Genomic DNA, 17,949 nt, shown 5'->3' on the forward strand with positions numbered 1-17,949 from the left:
AGCAGAAATGTTTGATTTTTTGGCGACATCAGTGGTAGACATCATGAGGTAACAGTGGTAGACAACATGAAGCAGCAGTGGCAGACAACATGAAGCAACAGTGGCAGACAACATGAAGCAGCAGTGGCTGACAACATGAAGTAGCAGTGGCAGACAACATGGAACAGCAGTGGCTGACAACACGAGGTAGCAGTGGTAGACAACATGAAGCAGCAGTGGCAGACATGAGGTAGAAGTGGCAGACAACATGAAGCAGCAGTGGCAGACATGAGGTAGAAGTGGCAGACAACATGAAGCAGCAGTGGCAGACAGCATGAGGTAGCAGTGGCAGACAACATGAAGCAGCAGTGGCAGACATCATGAGGTAGCAGTGGGCAGACAACATGAAACAGCAGTGGCAGACATCATGAAGCAGCAGTGACTGACAACATGAAGCAGCAGTGGCAAAGTGTAGCATTAAGAGTGTAGCAGTTAAATGTAGCATTAAGAGTGTAGCAATTAAGTGTAGCATTAAAAGTGTAGCAATTAAGTGAAGCATTAAGAGTGTAGCACTTATAAGTCACTCTGTCTGACTTTTTTGGGTTATCCTAGGTTCTCTACACATGTAGTCAGGAGCAGGAATGGCTGCTGTGGTGGCCCTATAAACCCCAACAACAATGGCTGGTGTCACCACCACTAGCCACATACCTAATGACATGTATTTTATTCATTCTAGTGTATGTATCATGTTTCTATGTTATTAATATTGTTTATTATGTCATATTACATGAATTGTGATAGATAAATAAGCTGTAGAGTTGATATTAGAGCAGATTATTGAAGTATTTTCTTGTGTCTGAAATTCCACTGGAATGAATTAATTCCATTTCATTTAAATTAGGAAAATTGACTCTGCAAACGAGCAAAACCAGTTGCGAGCAAGGTCATGGAACGGATTAAACTCGTAAGTAGAGATTCCACTGTATAACTAATCAAATTTATAGAGAATAAGAAATGCAGTATTAATGCTTTTACCAAAATGTCAAGGGTGCAGAAGTTCACAAATGGGAATTCATGTGAAATTGCATGTCATAATTGGAGGACAGACTTGTGCAACTTATGTTGGCGAGTGGTGTTATGCGGTGAGTGTTAGTGTATGATAGATGTCTCTCCAAACATCAGCATCAGTTAGTCTAAGTTTGTTTTCAACCTAAAATTATTTAAGCATTTTACTAGAAATGTAACAAGACATTTTGTGATGCCTTACAGTGCCACCCAGTTTACAGCAACAAAGTGCAACATCTGCAACAATGAGCTAGAGCTGCCATCTGTGCACTTCCTCTGTAGACATTCCTTCCATCAACAGTAAGTTGCATTTTTTGTTTTTTTTTTAATGCACCGGCTGTCTCCCACCAATGCAGGGTGACCTAAATAGAAAAACAAAAGTTTCTCTTTTTAACTTTAGTAATGTATACAGGAGAAGGGGTTACTAGCCCCTTGTTCCCGGCATTCTAATCACCTCTAAGTCACGCATGACTTATGGAGAAAGGATTCTAACCCACTTCCCCATGGAGAAAGTTGCGTTGTAATGTTACTGGTTCCTTCAAGGGGGATATTGCTTTAAGGCTGGAAAAGGTCTCTTAATCCAGGAAACTGGAGCTACCCTCCTTTTCCAGTAGGATTACATTATATTTTAGCATTATTTTACGTAATATGATAAAAATCAATTGGTGGAGTTAGACTATTAAATGAGTTATTATTTCAGAAAGATTGTAGAAGGAATAAGAATAAATTGTTCTTACAGTGCCTGGAGACTGGGAGGTAGTGAGGTTTGATTCAAAGGAGGGGAGAGTAACTTTATTTCTGCAAATTAAAAGTCCTTCACTAGCATCAAGATTGTGTGTTGTGATGAACCTTTAGGGTACAGTTCATTTTTTGCCTCCCTAATTCATCAGTTTTTGGACTTCTGCCACTTTTACGTTCAACCCACCATGGAAAATTCTGCAACTATTGACCTTTTCTGCCAAATTCCTCATTATTGTTTAATTCACCGTCTCATTATTTACTTATTCTTAGTGGTTAGGGAATAGATAATTTAGATCTGAGATAGTCACGGTAATGTAATAGATATTTTTTTTAACACACTGGCAGAGTGACCCAAAAAAGGGTAAATGCTTTCAGAAAGTATAATAGATATACACACACATTTAAATCTGGGTAGATAAATTTGGGAGGTGTATAAAGGTGGAAAGTTGAAAGTGAACATAGGTAAGAGTAAGGTGATGAGGGTATCAAATGATTTAGATAAAGAAAAATTGGATATCACATTGGAGAGAGAGAGTATGGAAGAAGTGAATGTTTTCAGATATTTGGGAGTTGACTTGTCAGCAGATGGGTTTATGAAGGATGAGGTTAACCATAGAATTGAGTGGTACTTTGAGGTATCTGTGGAGAAAGGTGGACTGGTGCAAGTATGAGTAGTGGGGAGGGTTGGAATAGTTTTAAAAATGTAGTATTAGAATGTGGGGCAGAAGTTTGTGGTTATAGGAGGGTGGGTGCAGGAGGAAAGAGGAGTGACTGGTGGAATGATGAAGTAAAAGGTGTGATAAAAGAGAAAATGTTAGCTTATGAGAGGCTTTTACAAAGCAGAAGTGTTAGAAGAAGAGTAGAGTATATGGAGAGTAAAAGAAATGCGAAGAGAGTGGTGAGAGAGTGCAAAAGGAGAGCAGATGATAGAGTGGGAGAGACACTGTCAAGAAATTTTAATGAAAATAAGAAAAAATTTTGGAGTTAAACAAGTTAAGAAAGCCTAGGGAACAAATGGATTTGTCAGTTAAAAACAGAGTAGGGGAGTTAGTAGATAGGGAGAAGGAGGTTTTGGATAGATGGCGAGAATATTTTGAGGAACTTTTAAATGTCAACAAAGAAAGGGAGGCGGTAATTTCATGCACTTGCCAGGGAGGTATACCATCTTTTAGGAGTGAAGAAGAACAGGATGTGAGTGTGGGGGAGGTGCGTGAGGCATTACGTAGAATGAAAGGGGGTAAAGCAGCTGGAACTGACGGGATCATGACAGAAATGTTAAAAGCAGGGGGGATATAGTGTTGGAGTGGTTGGTATTTTTGTTTAATAAATGTATGAAAGAGGGGAAGGGGGACAAAAGAGATTGTAAAAATTTTAGAGGAATTAGTTTACTGAGTATACCAGGAAAAGTGTACGGTAGGGTTATAATTGAAAGAATTAGAGGTAAGACAGAATGTAGGATTGCGGATGAGCAAGGAGGTTTCAGAGTGGGTAGGGGATGTGTAGATCAAGTGTTTACATTAAGGCATATATGTGAACAGTATTTAGATAAAGGTAGGGAAGTTTTTATTGCATTTATGGATTTAGAAAAGGCATATGATAGAGTGGATAGGGGAGAAATGTGGCAGATGTTGCAAGTACAGTGGACCCTCGAGTTTTGTGATTAATCCATTCCACAGAGCCTGCCGAAAGTCGAAATTCACGAAACTCGAAACCATTTTCCCCATAAGAAATAATGGAAATAAAATTAATCCATTCCAGACACCCAAAAATATTAAAATAAAATATTTTTTCTTTAAATTAAATAAAGATTTATATACTGAAATCAATGAAAAATCAAGTACATGCATATAAAAAATAATAATAACATTACACTTACCTTTACTGAAGACTTCCGGGTGGATGGAAGACGGGAGGAGGGGATAGGAGGAAGGTGTACACTATTGTTTGGAAGGAGAATTTCCTTCCATTAGGACTTTAGGTAGCAAGTCCTTATCTGAGGTTACTTCCCTTCTTCTTTTAATGCCACTGGGAACAACTTGAGAGTCACTGGACCCCTGTCGCACACAATATCTGTCCAGAGAGGTCTTTTTCTGGCGTTTCTTTAAGATTTCCCTGAAGTGGGACACAATACTGTCATTGTACATGTTGCAGATATGGCTTGTTTCAGCTTGGTCAGGGTGATACTTTTCAACAAAACTTTGCAACTCATTCCACATTCCACACATGTCCTTAATCACTGAAGAAAGAACCTCCTTCACTCTCTTTTCCTCCTCCTCTGAAGCAAGTTCCTCGGCTGTGGCCTGATGCTGTTCCAGTTGAAGCTCTTGCAGTTCATCAGTGGTTAGCTCTTCCCTGTGGTCCTCCACCAACTCTTCCACATCCCTGTCACTCACCTCCAACCCCATGGACTTCCCCAATGCCACAACACCTTCCACAACAGGCAGAGGGTCGGCAGGGACAGGGTCTGCCTCAAACCCTTCAAAATCCCTCTGGATCGTGTTCCTCACTTTATTTACCAAAGGGCTTGCACTAGCTTTCCTTGGGTCCATGATGACTTATTTAGCAGTTCCAAGCACAAAAAACAATGGATTATTATGAAATGTATTGTATGAACCCATGGGGTGATGGTCACATGTTGGTAAACAATGGCACACTGAGCATGAATGGCGTGGGAGACTGGCTTGGTGTGCGTGGTGACAGGCAGACGGGTACCAGATGGTCGCCGAAACACGAGTCTAATCACGAAACTCGAGGCCAAATTTTGCCAAAAAAACTCGCCGAAGGTCGAATTTCACGAAAGTTGAGGCTGCCGAAACTCGAGGGTCCACTGTATATGGAATAGGTGGTAAGTTACTAAATGCTGTAAAGAGTTTTTATGAGGATAGTGAGGCTCAGGTTAGGGTGTGTAGAAGAGAGGGAGAATATTTTCCCAGTAAAAGTAGGTCTTAGACAGGGATGTGTAATGTCACCATGGTTGTTTAATATATTTATAGATGGGGTTGTAAAAGAAGTAAATGCCAGGGTGTTTGGGAGAGGGGTGGGATTAAATTATGGGGAATCAAATACAAAATGGGAAGTGACACAGTTGCTTTTTGCTGATGATACTGTGCTTATGGGAGATTCTAAAGAAAAATTGCAAAGGTTAGTGGACGAGTTTGGGAGTGTGTGTAAAGGTAGAAAGTTGAAAGTGAACATAGAAAAGAGTAAGGTGATGAGGGTATCAAATGATTTAGATAAAGAAAAACTGGATATCAAATTCGGGAGGAGGAGTATGGAAGAAGTGAATGTTTTCAGATACATGGGAGTTGACGTGTCGGCGGATGGATTTATGAAGGATGAGGTTAGTCATAGAATTGATGAGGGAAAAAAGGTGAGTGGTGCGTTGAGGTATATGTGGAGACAAAAAACGTTATCTGTGGAGGCAAAGAAGGGAATGTATGAAAGTATAGTAGTACCAACACTCTTATATGGGTGTGAAGCTTGGGTTGTGAATGCAGCAGCGAGGAGGTGGTTGGAGGCAGTGGAGATGTCCTGTCTAAGGGCAATGTGTGGTGTAAATATTATGCAGAAAATTTGGAGTGTGGAAATTAGGAGAAGGTGTGGAGTTAATAAAAGTATTAGTCAGAGGGCTGAAGAGGGATTGTTGAGGTGGTTTGGTCATTTAGAGAGAATGGATCAAAGTAGAATGATATGGAGAGCATTTAAATCTGTAGGGGAAGGAAGGCGGGGTAGGGGTCATCCTTGAAAAGGTTGGAAGGAAGGGGTAAGGGAGGTTTTGTGGGCAAGGGGCTTTGTCTTCCAGCAGGCGTGCGTGAGCGTGTTCGATAGGAGTGAATGGAGATGAATGGTATTTGGGACCTGACGATCTGTTGGAGTGTGAGCAGGGTAATATTTAGTGAAGGGATTCAGGGAAACTGGTTATTTTTATATAGCCGGACTTGAGTCCTGGAAATGGGAAGTACAATGCCTGGACTCTTAAGGAGGGGTTCGGGATATTGGCAGTTTGGAGGGGTATATTGTGTATCTTTATACGTATATACTTCTTAACTGTTGTATTCTGGGCACCTCTGCAAAAACAGCTGTATAGTCCTTGTGGCTTAGCGCTTCTTTTTGATTATAATAATAATAATCTGCAAAAACAGTGATTATGTGTGAGTGAGGTGAAAGAGTTGAATGATGATGAAAGTATTTTCTTTTTGGGGATTTTCTTTCTTTTTCTTTTTGGGTCACCCTGCCTCAGTTTGAGACGGCCGACTAGTTAAAAAAAAAAAAAAGTATACTGAAAAATAATTAGGAGGTAAAAATTTTTTTAGGTCAGATTATTTTATGTATGGAATTTAAAACAAGATGACAGGTGCATCTTACAAATTTTTACTTTTAGTATATACGTAATTTTCCTTATTTTCCTGTGTAGGCGAGTACACATAAGAAGCGCATCTAGTGCTCAGCAAATGGAGGATCAAGCCTCCACCACGTCTTGCGCTGGATGACTTACATGGGTTAGTTCTTAATGTGAATTAGGTCTCCCTCAACATTCGCGAGGGTTAGGGGATCAAGAGCATCGTGAATGTTGAAAAATCACGAATGTTTGGTGCCCCAGTATATTGTAGGGAAATATAATACAGTACTGCTTCCTTAACTTGTTGAACCATGAACAATCATAAAATACATGAAAACGTTGTAAATTGTACTAAATACATACATGTTATGCTTTAACCCTTTGAGGGTTTTCGTCGTACTAGTACGTCTTACGCGTAGGGGTTTTTGACGTACTAGTACTCATAAATTCTAGCGGCCTCAAATCTAGTGGGAGAAAGCTGGTAGGCCTTCATATGAAAGAATGGGTCTATGTGGTCAGTGTGCACAGTCTAAAAAAAATCCTGCAGCACACAGTGCATAATGAGAGAAAAAAAACTTTGACCCTTTTTTTTTAATAAATCAGCGACTTTGCAGTGTATTTTCGTATGGTATTTATTGTTGTATTCTAGTTTTCTTGGTCTCATTTTATAGAATGGAAGACATATTACTGAAATTGAGATGATTTTGACTGGTTTTACAATGAAAGGTGCCTTGAAATTGAGCTCAAAGTAGCAGAAATGTTCGATTTTTAGCAAACTTCAAAAGTAAACAAATCGTGCCAAGCGTGCAATACACGTCAACTGGTGAGTCTAATATTCTTTCACAAGTGCACCAATAATATTTATACCATTTTTTACACTAATGCAGTAGTCTGCATAACAGTAAATCTTATATTTTTTGTGAAAATAAAAATTCAAAGTGGAAAGCAAAAGAATATAAGAGGGGCCTTGAGACGTGACTAATGACTAGAGGAAATGTCATTTTAGTGCCAGGAATGTCTTTCTTGTTTATTCTGGACCCTATTCGGAAATTGGCATCTTTTGAAATTTGTGTGAAATTGGCAAAATTGCTAAATTCTGACCACTGTACTGGATAGTAGAATTTATAAATGGGTGGTTTCTTGCACCCATTCGATAGAAAAAATGGAGTTCTAGCGAAATATTCATGTTTTTTGTCGACTAGTACAGTGAAATTGGCCGAAAATGGGGCTCAAAGTGGGCAAAATCGCCGATGCGTAAACATCGCCGAGACCGCTAACTTTGCGAGAGCATAATTCCGTAAGTTTTCTATCAAATTTCAAACTTTTGGTGTCGTTATGATCGGGAAAAGATTCTCTATCTTTTCATAAGAGAAAATAATTTTTTTTTTTTAAATTTGGCCGACCCTGAGAACGAGTTTCGGAGAGGGCCTGTCGACCCTCAAAGGGTTAATAACATGTATGTTATTAAATACCACTGCCTCCACCACTGCCTCCACCACTTCCTCAACCACTGCGAGTCCCTACTACCCTCCCTCCGACCCCCGCAACTGGCAGCCAGCCCTCCCATCAGTGTGGTGAGTGTTTTGTTTGTTCATTATTTGCTATTAAACTACAGTATAAATATAAACCCATTCATGACTGCATATTGGAATGGCTATTCAGACAGGTATTGGACGGTGACATCATGTGATTACTCTTGAACACAGCAAAGAATCAAACATTTCTGCTACTGCTAATAATAACATTAGTAATAATAATAATAAATACAATAGAATTGAAGAAGGAAATTGTACAAAAATACGAGGGAGTGGTTGACACATTGTCAGTGTGGCTTTGTTTATGCTTAAGTGAGCATTAGTCTCTGTGCTCTTCCAAACATTTCACAATAATTCATTGTGTTTGGTGCTTGTAGATTGAGTGCGACTGGAGTGGTAGAGGCAGTGGTTGAGGAAGAAGTTGAGGCAGTGGTTGAGGCAGCGGTTGAGGCTGCGGTTGAGGCAGCGGTTGAGGCAGCGGTTGAAGCAGCGGTATTTAATAACATATATGTTATAAATAATAATAGTACATGTTATTATTAATAACATTTATTATTATTATTATTATTATTATTATTATTATTATTATTATTAACATGTATGTTATTAAATACCTGCCTCAACCGCTGCCTCAACCACTGCCTCAACCACTGCCTCACCCACTGCCTCAACCGTTGCCTCAACCGCTGCCTCTACCATTGCCTCAACCGCTGCCTCTACCATTGCCTCAACCACTGCCTCACCCACTGCCTCAACCGTTGCCTCAACCGCTGCCTCTACCATTGCCTCAACCGCTGCCTCAACCACTGCCTCACCCACTGCCTCAACCATTGCCTCAACCGCTGCCTCTACCATTGCCTCAACCGCTGCCTCAACCACTGCCTCACCCACTGCCTCAACCGTTGCCTCAACCGCTGCCTCTACCATTGCCTCAACCGCTGCCTCTACCATTGCCTCAACCGCTGCCTCAACCGCTGCCTCAACCACTGCCTCACCCACTGCCTCAACCGTTGCCTCAACCGCTGCCTCTACCATTGCCTCAACCGCTGCCTCAACCACTGCCTCACCCACTGCCTCAACCGTTGCCTCAACCGCTGCCTCTACCATTGCCTCAACCGCTGCCTCTACCATTGCCTCAACCGCTGCCTCAACCGCTGCCTCAACCACTGCCTCACCCACTGCCTCAACCGTTGCCTCAACCGCTGCCTCTACCATTGACTCAACCGTTGCCTCAACCGCTGCCTCAACCACTGCCTCACCCACTGCCTCAACCGTTGCCTCAACCGCTGCCTCTACCATTGACTCAACCGTTGCCTCAACCGCTGCCTCAACCACTGCCTCACCCACTGCCTCAACCGTTGCCTCAACCGCTGCCTCTACCATTGACTCAACCGTTGCCTCAACCGCTGCCTCAACCACTGCCTCACCCACTGCCTCAACCGTTGCCTCAACCGCTGCCTCTACCATTGCCTCAACCGTTGCCTCAACCGCTGCCTCAACCACTGCCTCACCCACTGCCTCAACCGTTGCCTCAACCGCTGCCTCTACCATTGCCTCAACCGTTGCCTCAACCGCTGCCTCAACCACTGCCTCACCCACTGCCTCAACCGTTGCCTCAACCGCTGCCTCTACCATTGCCTCAACCGTTGCCTCAACCGCTGCCTCAACCACTGCCTCACCCACTGCCTCAACCGTTGCCTCAACCGCTGCCTCTACCATTGCCTCAACCGTTGCCTCAACCGCTGCCTCAACCACTGCCTCACCCACTGCCTCAACCGCTGCCTCTACCATTGCCTCAACCGCTGTTTCAACTGCTGCCTCACCCACTGCCTCAACCGCTTCCTCAACCACTGCCTCTACCACTCCAATCGCACTCAATCTACAAGCACCAAACACAATGAATTATTGTGAAATGTTTGGAAGAGCACAGAGACTAATGCTCACTCCAGAAAAACAAAGCCACACTGGCAATGTGTCAACCACTCCCTCGTATTTTTGCACAATTTCCTTCTTCAATTCTATCGTATTTATTGTTATTATTATTATTATTATTATTATTATTAGTATTATTATTACTGTTGTTGTTATTAGCAGTAGCAGAAATGTTTGATTCTTTGCTGTGTTCAAGAGTAAACACATGATGTCACCGTCCAATACCTGTCCGAATAGCCATTCCAATATGCAGTCATGAATGGGTTTACATTATTTATACTGTAGTTTAATAGCAAATAATGAACAAAACACTCACCACACTGAGTGGTGGGAGGGCTGGCTACCAGTTGCCGGGGTCGGAGGGAGGGTAGTAGGGACTCACAGGTGGCGGGAAACTTAAACATGATTTGGCGGCTGGAAATTTGGCGGTTGGGAATTTGCGAATGTGTGAAGCCCGTGAAAGTTGAAAACACGTATGAGGGAGACCTATTATTCTACACTAGTTTTCTTTCTATATTTCCTTTTCAATTTAGGTGACTGTATCTAAGACTAAGGCATAGAGGCAGCAATACTGGAACTATTAATAAATAGATATGATATACTGTACTGTATATAGAATAAGCATTTTAAATGAAGGAAGAATAAAATGTGTTGAAAAAGGCTTATGTTGTTGAAGGATTATTCTTACAAATTATGTTTATCGTTCATAATAGATTTCTTTTTGACTTCTCTTGATAATGGACAGTACTGCTAAACTTCTTAGCATCTTTCTGTGAACTTAATATCTCTCTATGAATTTAATATCTATATGTAATTATACAGGTGGGGCCACACTTATAGCAAAAATCACTGTAAAGTGAATCATGGGTTTTTTCACTTTCATATATTAAGTGAGCAATATAGATAGGCCTAAAAAATGCATATACAGTACACACATTGCTTACCTTAAAATATTTTCATCCTTAACTTACAGTGAGTGGTGAATATATTTATTGTAGGAAGGCTAAATAAGTGAAGAATGCGTATAATTAAAAACCGCTGTATTAGCGAAACACTGTAAAGCAAGGCACTGTAAAGCGAGGCACTGTAAAGCGAGGCACTGTAAAGCGAGGCACTGTAAAGTTCGGCCGCCTGTATGTATTAATGGTCAGAGGGATCATTGACATAATAGCTCAGTCTCTGACCAGGCCTCCTAAATTAAAAATACTACAAAAAAAAAAAAAAAAAGAGCTTTTAAGAAACATACAGGAATTAAAGATAAGTGTTTACTGAATTTACCCAATAAGTACAAATTTTTAATATATATACATGTACTATGATCACTTGGTTAAAATGTATTCATTTGTTTCACAGTTGCTTTGAGAGCTACAGTGAGAGTGACTCTGACTGCCCTGTCTGCTTACCTGAAAACAAGAAGATGTTGGAAGTTATCAAGGCTCAGGTGTGTCATATTTTTGAGTGAGGTCACATGCTTTAGGAATGAGACAAGGAAAGAATTCTCAACATACCTATGGTAGTAGGTTGGTAGACAGCAACCACCCAGGGAGGTACTACCGTCCTGCCAAGTGAGTGTAAAACGAAAGCCTGTGATTGTTTTACATGATGGTAGGATTGCTGATGTCTTTTGTCTGTCTCATAAATGTGCAAGATTACAGGTATGTCTTGCTACTTCTACTTACACTTAGGTCACACTACACATGTACACATTTATTTATACACACTCATCTGAGTTTTCTTTGATTTTATCTTAATAGTTCTTGGTCTTATTACTTTTCCTTTTATATCCATGGGGAAGTGGAATAAGAATCTTTCCTCCGTAAGCCATGCGTGTTGTAAAAGTCAACTAAAATGCCGGGAACAATGGGCTAGTAACCCCTTTTCCTGTAAAGATTACTGAAAAGAATAAGAAGAAAATTGTCAAAGTGGGAAGTCTGAATGTGCGTGGATGTTGTGCAGATGACAAGAAAGAGATGATTGTGGATGTTATGAATGAGAAGAAGCTGGATGTCCTTGCTTTAAGTGAAACAAAGCTAAAGGGGGTGGGAGAGTTTCAGTGGAGAGGAATAAATGGGATTAGGTCAGGGGTTTCAAATAGAGTTAGAGCTAAAGAAGGAGTAGCAATAATGTTGAAGGATAAGCTATGGCAGGAAAAGAGGGACTATAAATGTATTAATTCAAGGATTATGTGGAGTAAAATAAAGATTGGATGTGAAAAGTGGGTTATAATAAGCGTGTATGCACCTGGAGAAAAGAGAAGTGTAGAGGAGAGAGAGAGATTTTGGGAAATGTTGAGTGAATGTGTGGGGAGTTTTGAATCAAGTGTGAGAGTAATGGTGGTTGGGGATTTCAATGCTAAAGTGGGTAAAAATGTTATGGAGGGAGTAGTAGGTAAATTTGGGGTGCCAGGGGTAAATGTAAATGGGGAGCCTTTAATTGAGCTATGTGTAGAAAGAGATTTGGTAATAAGTAATACATATTTTATGAAAAAGAGGATAAATAAATATACAAGGTATGATGTAGCACATAATGAAAGTAGTTCATTGGATTATGTATTGGTGGATAAAAGGTTGATGGGTAGGCTCCAGGATGTACATGTTTATAGAGGGGCAACTGATATATCGGATCATTATTTAGTTGTAGCTAGTTAGAGTAAGAGGTAGATGGGAAAAGAGGAAGGTGGCAACAACAAGTAAGAGGGAGGTGAAAGTGTATATAAACTAAGGGAGGAGGAAGTTCGGGTGAGATATAAGCGACTATTGGCAGAAAGGTAGGCTAGTGCAAAGATGAGTAGTGGGGGGGTTGAAGAGGGTTGGAATAGTTTTAAAAATGCAGTATTAGAATGTGGGGCAGAAGTTTGTGGTTATAGGAGGGTGGGGGCAGGAGGAAAGAGGAGTGATTGGTGGAATGATGAAGTAAAGGGTGTGATAAAAGAGAAAAAGGTAGCTTATGAGAGGTTTTTACAAAGCAGAAGTGTTATAAGAAGAGCAGAGTATATGGAGAGTAAAAGAAAGGTAAAGAGAGTGGTGAGAGAGTGCAAAAGGAGAGCAGATGATAGAGTGGGAGAGGCACTGTCAAGAAATTTTAATGAAAAGAAAAAAATTTTGGAGTGAGTTAAACAAGTTAAGAAAGCCTAGGGAAAGTATGGATTTGTCAGTTAAAAACAGAGTAGGGGAGTTAGTAGATGGGGAGATGGAGGTATTAGGTAGATGGCGAGAATATTTTGAGGAACTTTTAAATGTTAAGGAAGAAACAGAGGCAGTAATTTCATGCACTGGTCAGGGAGGTATACCATCTTTTAGGAGTGAAGAAGAGCAGAATGTAAGTGTGGGGGAGATACGTGAGGCATTACGTAAAATGAAAGGGGGTAAAGCAGCTGGAACTGATGGGATCATGACAGAAATGTTAAAAGCAGGGGGGGATATAGTGTTGGAGTGGTTGGTACTTTTGTTTAATAAATGTATGAAAGAGGGGAAGGTACCTAGGGATTGGTGGAGAGCATGTGTAGTCCCTTTATATAAAGGGAAAGGGGACAAAAGAGACTGTAAAACTTATAGAGGAATAAGTTTACTGAGTATACCAGGAAAAGTGTACGGTAGGGTTATAATTGAAAGAATTAGAGGTAAGACAGAATGTAGGATTGCGGATGAGCAAGGAGGTTTCAGAGTGGGTAGGGGATGTGTAGATCAAGTGTTTACATTGAAGCATATATGTGAACAGTATTTAGATAAAGGTAGGGAAGTTTTTATTGCATTTATGGATTTAGAAAAGGCATATGATAGAGTGGATAGAGGAGCAATGTGGCAGATGTTGCAAGTATATGGAATAGGTGGTAAGTTATTAAATGCTGTAAAGAGTTTTTATGAGGATAGTGAGGCTCAGGTTAGGGTGTGTAGAAGAGAGGGAGACTACTTCCCGGTAAAAGTAGGTCTTAGACAGGGATGTGTAATGTCACCATGGTTGTTTAATATATTTATAGATGGGGTTGTAAAGGAAGTAAATGCTAGGGTGTTCGGGAGAGGGGTGGGATTAAATTTTGGGGAATCAAATTCAAAATGGGAATTGACACAGTTACTTTTTGCTGATGATACTGTGCTTATGGGAGATTCTAAAGAAAAATTGCAAAGGTTAGTGGATGAGTTTGGGAATGTGTGTAAAGGTAGAAAGTTGAAAGTGAACATAGAAAAGAGTAAGGTGATGAGGGTGTCAAATGATTTAGATAAAGAAAAATTGGATATCAAATTGGGGAGGAGGAGTATGGAAGAAGTGAATGTTTTCAGATACTTGGGAGTTGACGTGTCGGCGGATGGATTTATGAAGGATGAGGTTAATCATAGAATTGATGAGGGAAGAATGGCGAGTGGTGCGTTGAGGTATATGTGGAGTCAAAAAACGTTATTTATGGAGGCAAAGAAGGGAATGTATGAAAGTATAGTAGTACCAACACTCTTATATGGGTGTGAAGCTTGGGTGGTAAATGCAGCAGCGAGGAGACGGTTGGAGGCAGTGGAGATGTCCTGTTTAAGGGCAATGTGTGGTGTAAATATTATGCAGAAAATTCAGAGTGTGGAAATTAGGAAAAGGTGTGGAGTTAATAAAAGTATTAGTCAGAGGGCAGAAGAGGGGTTGTTGAGGTGGTTTGGTCATTTAGAGAGAATGGATCAAAGTAGAATGACATGGAAAGCATATAAATCTATAGGGGAAGGAAGGCGGGGTAGGGGTCGTCCTCGAAAGGGTTGGAGAGAGGGGGTAAAGGAGGTTTTGTGTGCAAGGGGCTTGGACTTCCAGCAAGCGTGCGTGAGCGTGTTAGATAGGAGTGAATGGAGACGAATGGTACTTGGGACCTGACGATCTGTTGGAGTGTGAGCAGGGTAATATTTAGTGAAGGGATTCAGGGAAACCGGTTATTTTCATATAGTTGGACTTGAGTCCTGGAAATGGGAAGTACAATGCCTGCACTTTAAAGGAGGGGTTTTGGGATATTGGCAGTTTGGAGGGATATGTTGTGTATCTTTATATGTGTATGCTTCTAAACTGTTGTATTCTGAGCACCTCTGCAAAAACAGTGATAATGTGCGAGTGTGGTGAAAGTGTTGAATGATGATGAAAGTATTTTCTTTTTGGGGATTTTGTTTCTTTTTTGGGTCACCCTGCCTCGGTGGGAGACGGTCGACTTGTTGAAAAAAAAAAAAACCTATGCTTTGGAGAGGAAATTTTAGACTATTTTGGTTCATTCTGTTTCATAATCAAGTCACATTTTTAATAAGTAATAGTCCAGGATATACCAGAATATGAATTAAAATTTCCTTTTTAAAGTGTAGGTTAATTCTGAATTGTTCCAGCTACAGTATTACTATCTTTAAGAAAGAGGACTGATACTGTACCGCAGTTTGCCACACCAGTGAGCGTGGACCCCACATCCTACTACTTAAGTGAGCACAGTTCAGCAGTATGTCTATCTTACAATTAGTAGGCAGAGGATCGATCCTCTAACATACCTTGGGCTGAATAAGCAGTACAAGTATGGCTCTTCATATAAGATTAAAGATACGAATGTTACTCTTCCTTTGATAATATGACTACTTTGTAAACTCTTTTGATACATATTGTGGCACAAGTGTTTTTGTACTTAAACATAAGTAGTTAACTAGTTATCTGTTATCACTGTCTTGCCAAATGAAGTATCAAGAACTGGTATGTAACACAGTCACCCTTCCTTGTATATTGGTAGACTTACAAGTCGACAAAGGATGTTAAAATTTCTGGAATGAAAATTTGCTACACCTTAGGGTGATCCAGGTAAACTCCAGATCCTTATGGGTTTAGCACTTAGTTATGATTATATTGTTACTCCTTAGGAGACGCACCGCAGCCAACATGATCAGTTCCACGAGCAGCTAGAGCGATCAGCAGATTCATTTTCAGTGGTGGCTGACTACTTAGGACGAGGGGTGTTTACCCATCTCCATTCCCTAGCTGCAATGTACCCTCCACTTAATACCACTAAAAGTAAGCAGTTGCCTTTGTATAGTTACCCCTGGTTTTCTCTCACTCTCTTTTAAAGATATTTTGTTAATTTTCGAGTTACTATATTCATTTTTTTTTTATTTGCCTTAAAATATTGCAGCACTTTTGTTAAATAATAATAGATTTTTATTTAGGTTTTTTTATGTAAAGTGATTTTAAAGTATTTTGTATAGATGTTTGAACCACATAATACTAATTTTATCGTAGAGATTTTACTAAGTAACATTTTTGTACAGTACCAGTACTGTACCCTGCAACAGTAGTACGTACTTCTCCATGTTATTTTTGCATTATGTATCATTTTGATATTTACTTTTCTTTAACTTTACTAGATCAGAATAAAGTTGCACCGCATGCAGTTGCAGTAAATGTAGAACAGAATGTGAAAGACTTTGCCTCAGAGGCCCGTATCAGGGCTACTGAGATACGTCCCAAACATGCCAAGGGGATGGTTGGTGAGTCTCACTGCTAGATTTCAGTTTCAGTGGAGTTAGGCCATCATTAATTAAATCGTGCACTGAAAGGTAAAAGGTGTATTTGGTAATTTTATGAGACATAGCAATTGAATTGTTTCCGGATTTATATCATTTGTAGTGATAAACCGGTTTCCTTCGGCAATTATTGAGCAGCCAAGGTGAGCCATCCATTAACTTGGTTTTCCATTGGTTAATATAATGGTTTTCTATTTTATCACTGTTGTCTGTTAGTTAATATCACTGTTTTCTGTCATTTGGCTTTTTTTTCAGTTAATATAACTGTTTTTTTGTTAATATGGCTGTTTTTTATTAATATAGCAGTTGTCTTCAAATACTTAACATTTGTTGTAACTTTTGTATCAGTATTTCATGAGTCTATAGTTTTATCAATGTATCTGTCAGATACTGCTTTGTTATAGACTTGCTTTATTGTACTGTTTTGTATAGCCAAGGAAATATTCTAGATTTTCATTAATTTTCCTGTCATTCCTGGTTTAGTTGTAACTAAATGGCATAGCATAAGTACACTATGTCACAATAAATTTCAATAATTTATTATCAATGTTTGTTGTAGGTTCCACGTTTCATGCATTTCAGTTCCGGAGCCTGAAGGCAGACTGCGAGTGCTGGAGAGGGTCAGCCAAGGCCCAGTGGGTGAGTTGAACACTCTCTCTCAGAAAATAGTACATCTAAGTGAGTACGAATAGGAAGCACGTCTGTCTGGTACTCAGCAGTGGAGGATCAAGCCTCCCCCATATCTTGCGCTTAACATGCATGATGATAATTCTCTCAAAAAATACTGCACATTGTTTCATCCATTATCATGATTTTTTTTTTCATCAAACCGGCTGTATCCCACCAAGGCAGGGTGGCCCAAAAAGAAAAACAAAAGTTTCTCTTTAGTAATTTATACAGGAGAAGGGGTTACAAGCCCCTTGCTCCTGGCATTTTAGTGAACTCTTACAACACGCATAGCTTACAGAGGAAGAATTCTGTTCCACTTCCCCATGGAGATAAGAGGAAATAAACAAGAACAAGAACTAGATTATTATTATTATAATCAAAAAGAAGCGCTAAGCCACAAGGACTATACAGCAACAACAACTAGAAAGAAAACAGAAGAAAATCCTGAGAAGTGTGTATATATGTGCTTGTACATGTATGTGTAGCGTGACCTAAGTGTAAGTAGAAGTAGCAGACGTACCTGAAATTTTGCATGTTTAAGACAGAAAAAAAAGGACACCAGCAATCCTAACATCATGTAAAACAATTACAGAATTTCGTTTTACACACACTTGGCAGGACGGTAGTGCCTCTCTGGGCGGTTGCTGTCTACCAACCTACTACCTACATAAAAGTAAATCTTCTTCTTCTTTCAACAAACCGGCTGTATCCCACCGAGGCAGGGTGGCCCAAAAAGAAAAACAAAAGTTTCTCTTTTTAAATTTAGTAATTTATACAGGAGAAGGGGTTACAAGCCCCTTGCTTCTAGCATTTTAGTCAACTCTTACAACACGCATAGCTTACGGAGGAAGAATTCTGTTCCACTTCCCCATGGAGATAAGAGGAAATAAACAAGAACAAGAACTAATAAGAAAATAGAAGAAAACCCAGAGGGGTGTGTATATACATGTATATGCTTGTACATGTATGTGTAGTGTGACCTAAGTGTAAGTAGAAGTAGCAAGACATACCTGAAACCTTGCATATTTATGAGACAGAAAAATGGACATCAGCAATCCTACCATCATGTAAAACAATTACAGGCTTTCGTTTTACACTCACTTGGCAGGACGGTAGTACCTCCCTGGGTGGTTGCTGTCTACCAACCTACTACCACAGGACGGTAGTACCTCCC

The 17,949-nt window shown here is 40.1% G+C and overlaps 1 protein-coding gene across 4 annotated transcripts in view; it reads left to right on the forward strand.

Annotated features, from left to right (window-relative positions):
* Positions 1–17,949, forward strand: part of Vps11 (vacuolar protein sorting 11) — an 81,084-nt gene that overhangs the window by 60,929 nt on the left and 2,206 nt on the right. For 2 of the 4 annotated variants that reach the window (XM_070098378.1, XM_070098379.1), the window contains exons 17-21: positions 1,249–1,344; positions 10,945–11,032; positions 15,447–15,597; positions 15,948–16,070; positions 16,689–16,745. In XM_070098378.1, the coding sequence (XP_069954479.1) occupies positions 1,249–1,344; positions 10,945–11,032; positions 15,447–15,597; positions 15,948–16,070; positions 16,689–16,745 (515 nt within the window). The remainder of the gene's footprint in view (positions 1–1,248; positions 1,345–10,944; positions 11,033–15,446; positions 15,598–15,947; positions 16,071–16,688; positions 16,746–17,949) is intronic. The other 2 variants (XM_070098380.1, XM_070098381.1) reach the window with 2 other exon arrangements.

This window comes from Cherax quadricarinatus, chromosome 62 (genome assembly GCF_038502225.1).
Source record: "Cherax quadricarinatus isolate ZL_2023a chromosome 62, ASM3850222v1, whole genome shotgun sequence".
Classification (NCBI taxonomy): domain Eukaryota; kingdom Metazoa; phylum Arthropoda; class Malacostraca; order Decapoda; family Parastacidae; genus Cherax; species Cherax quadricarinatus.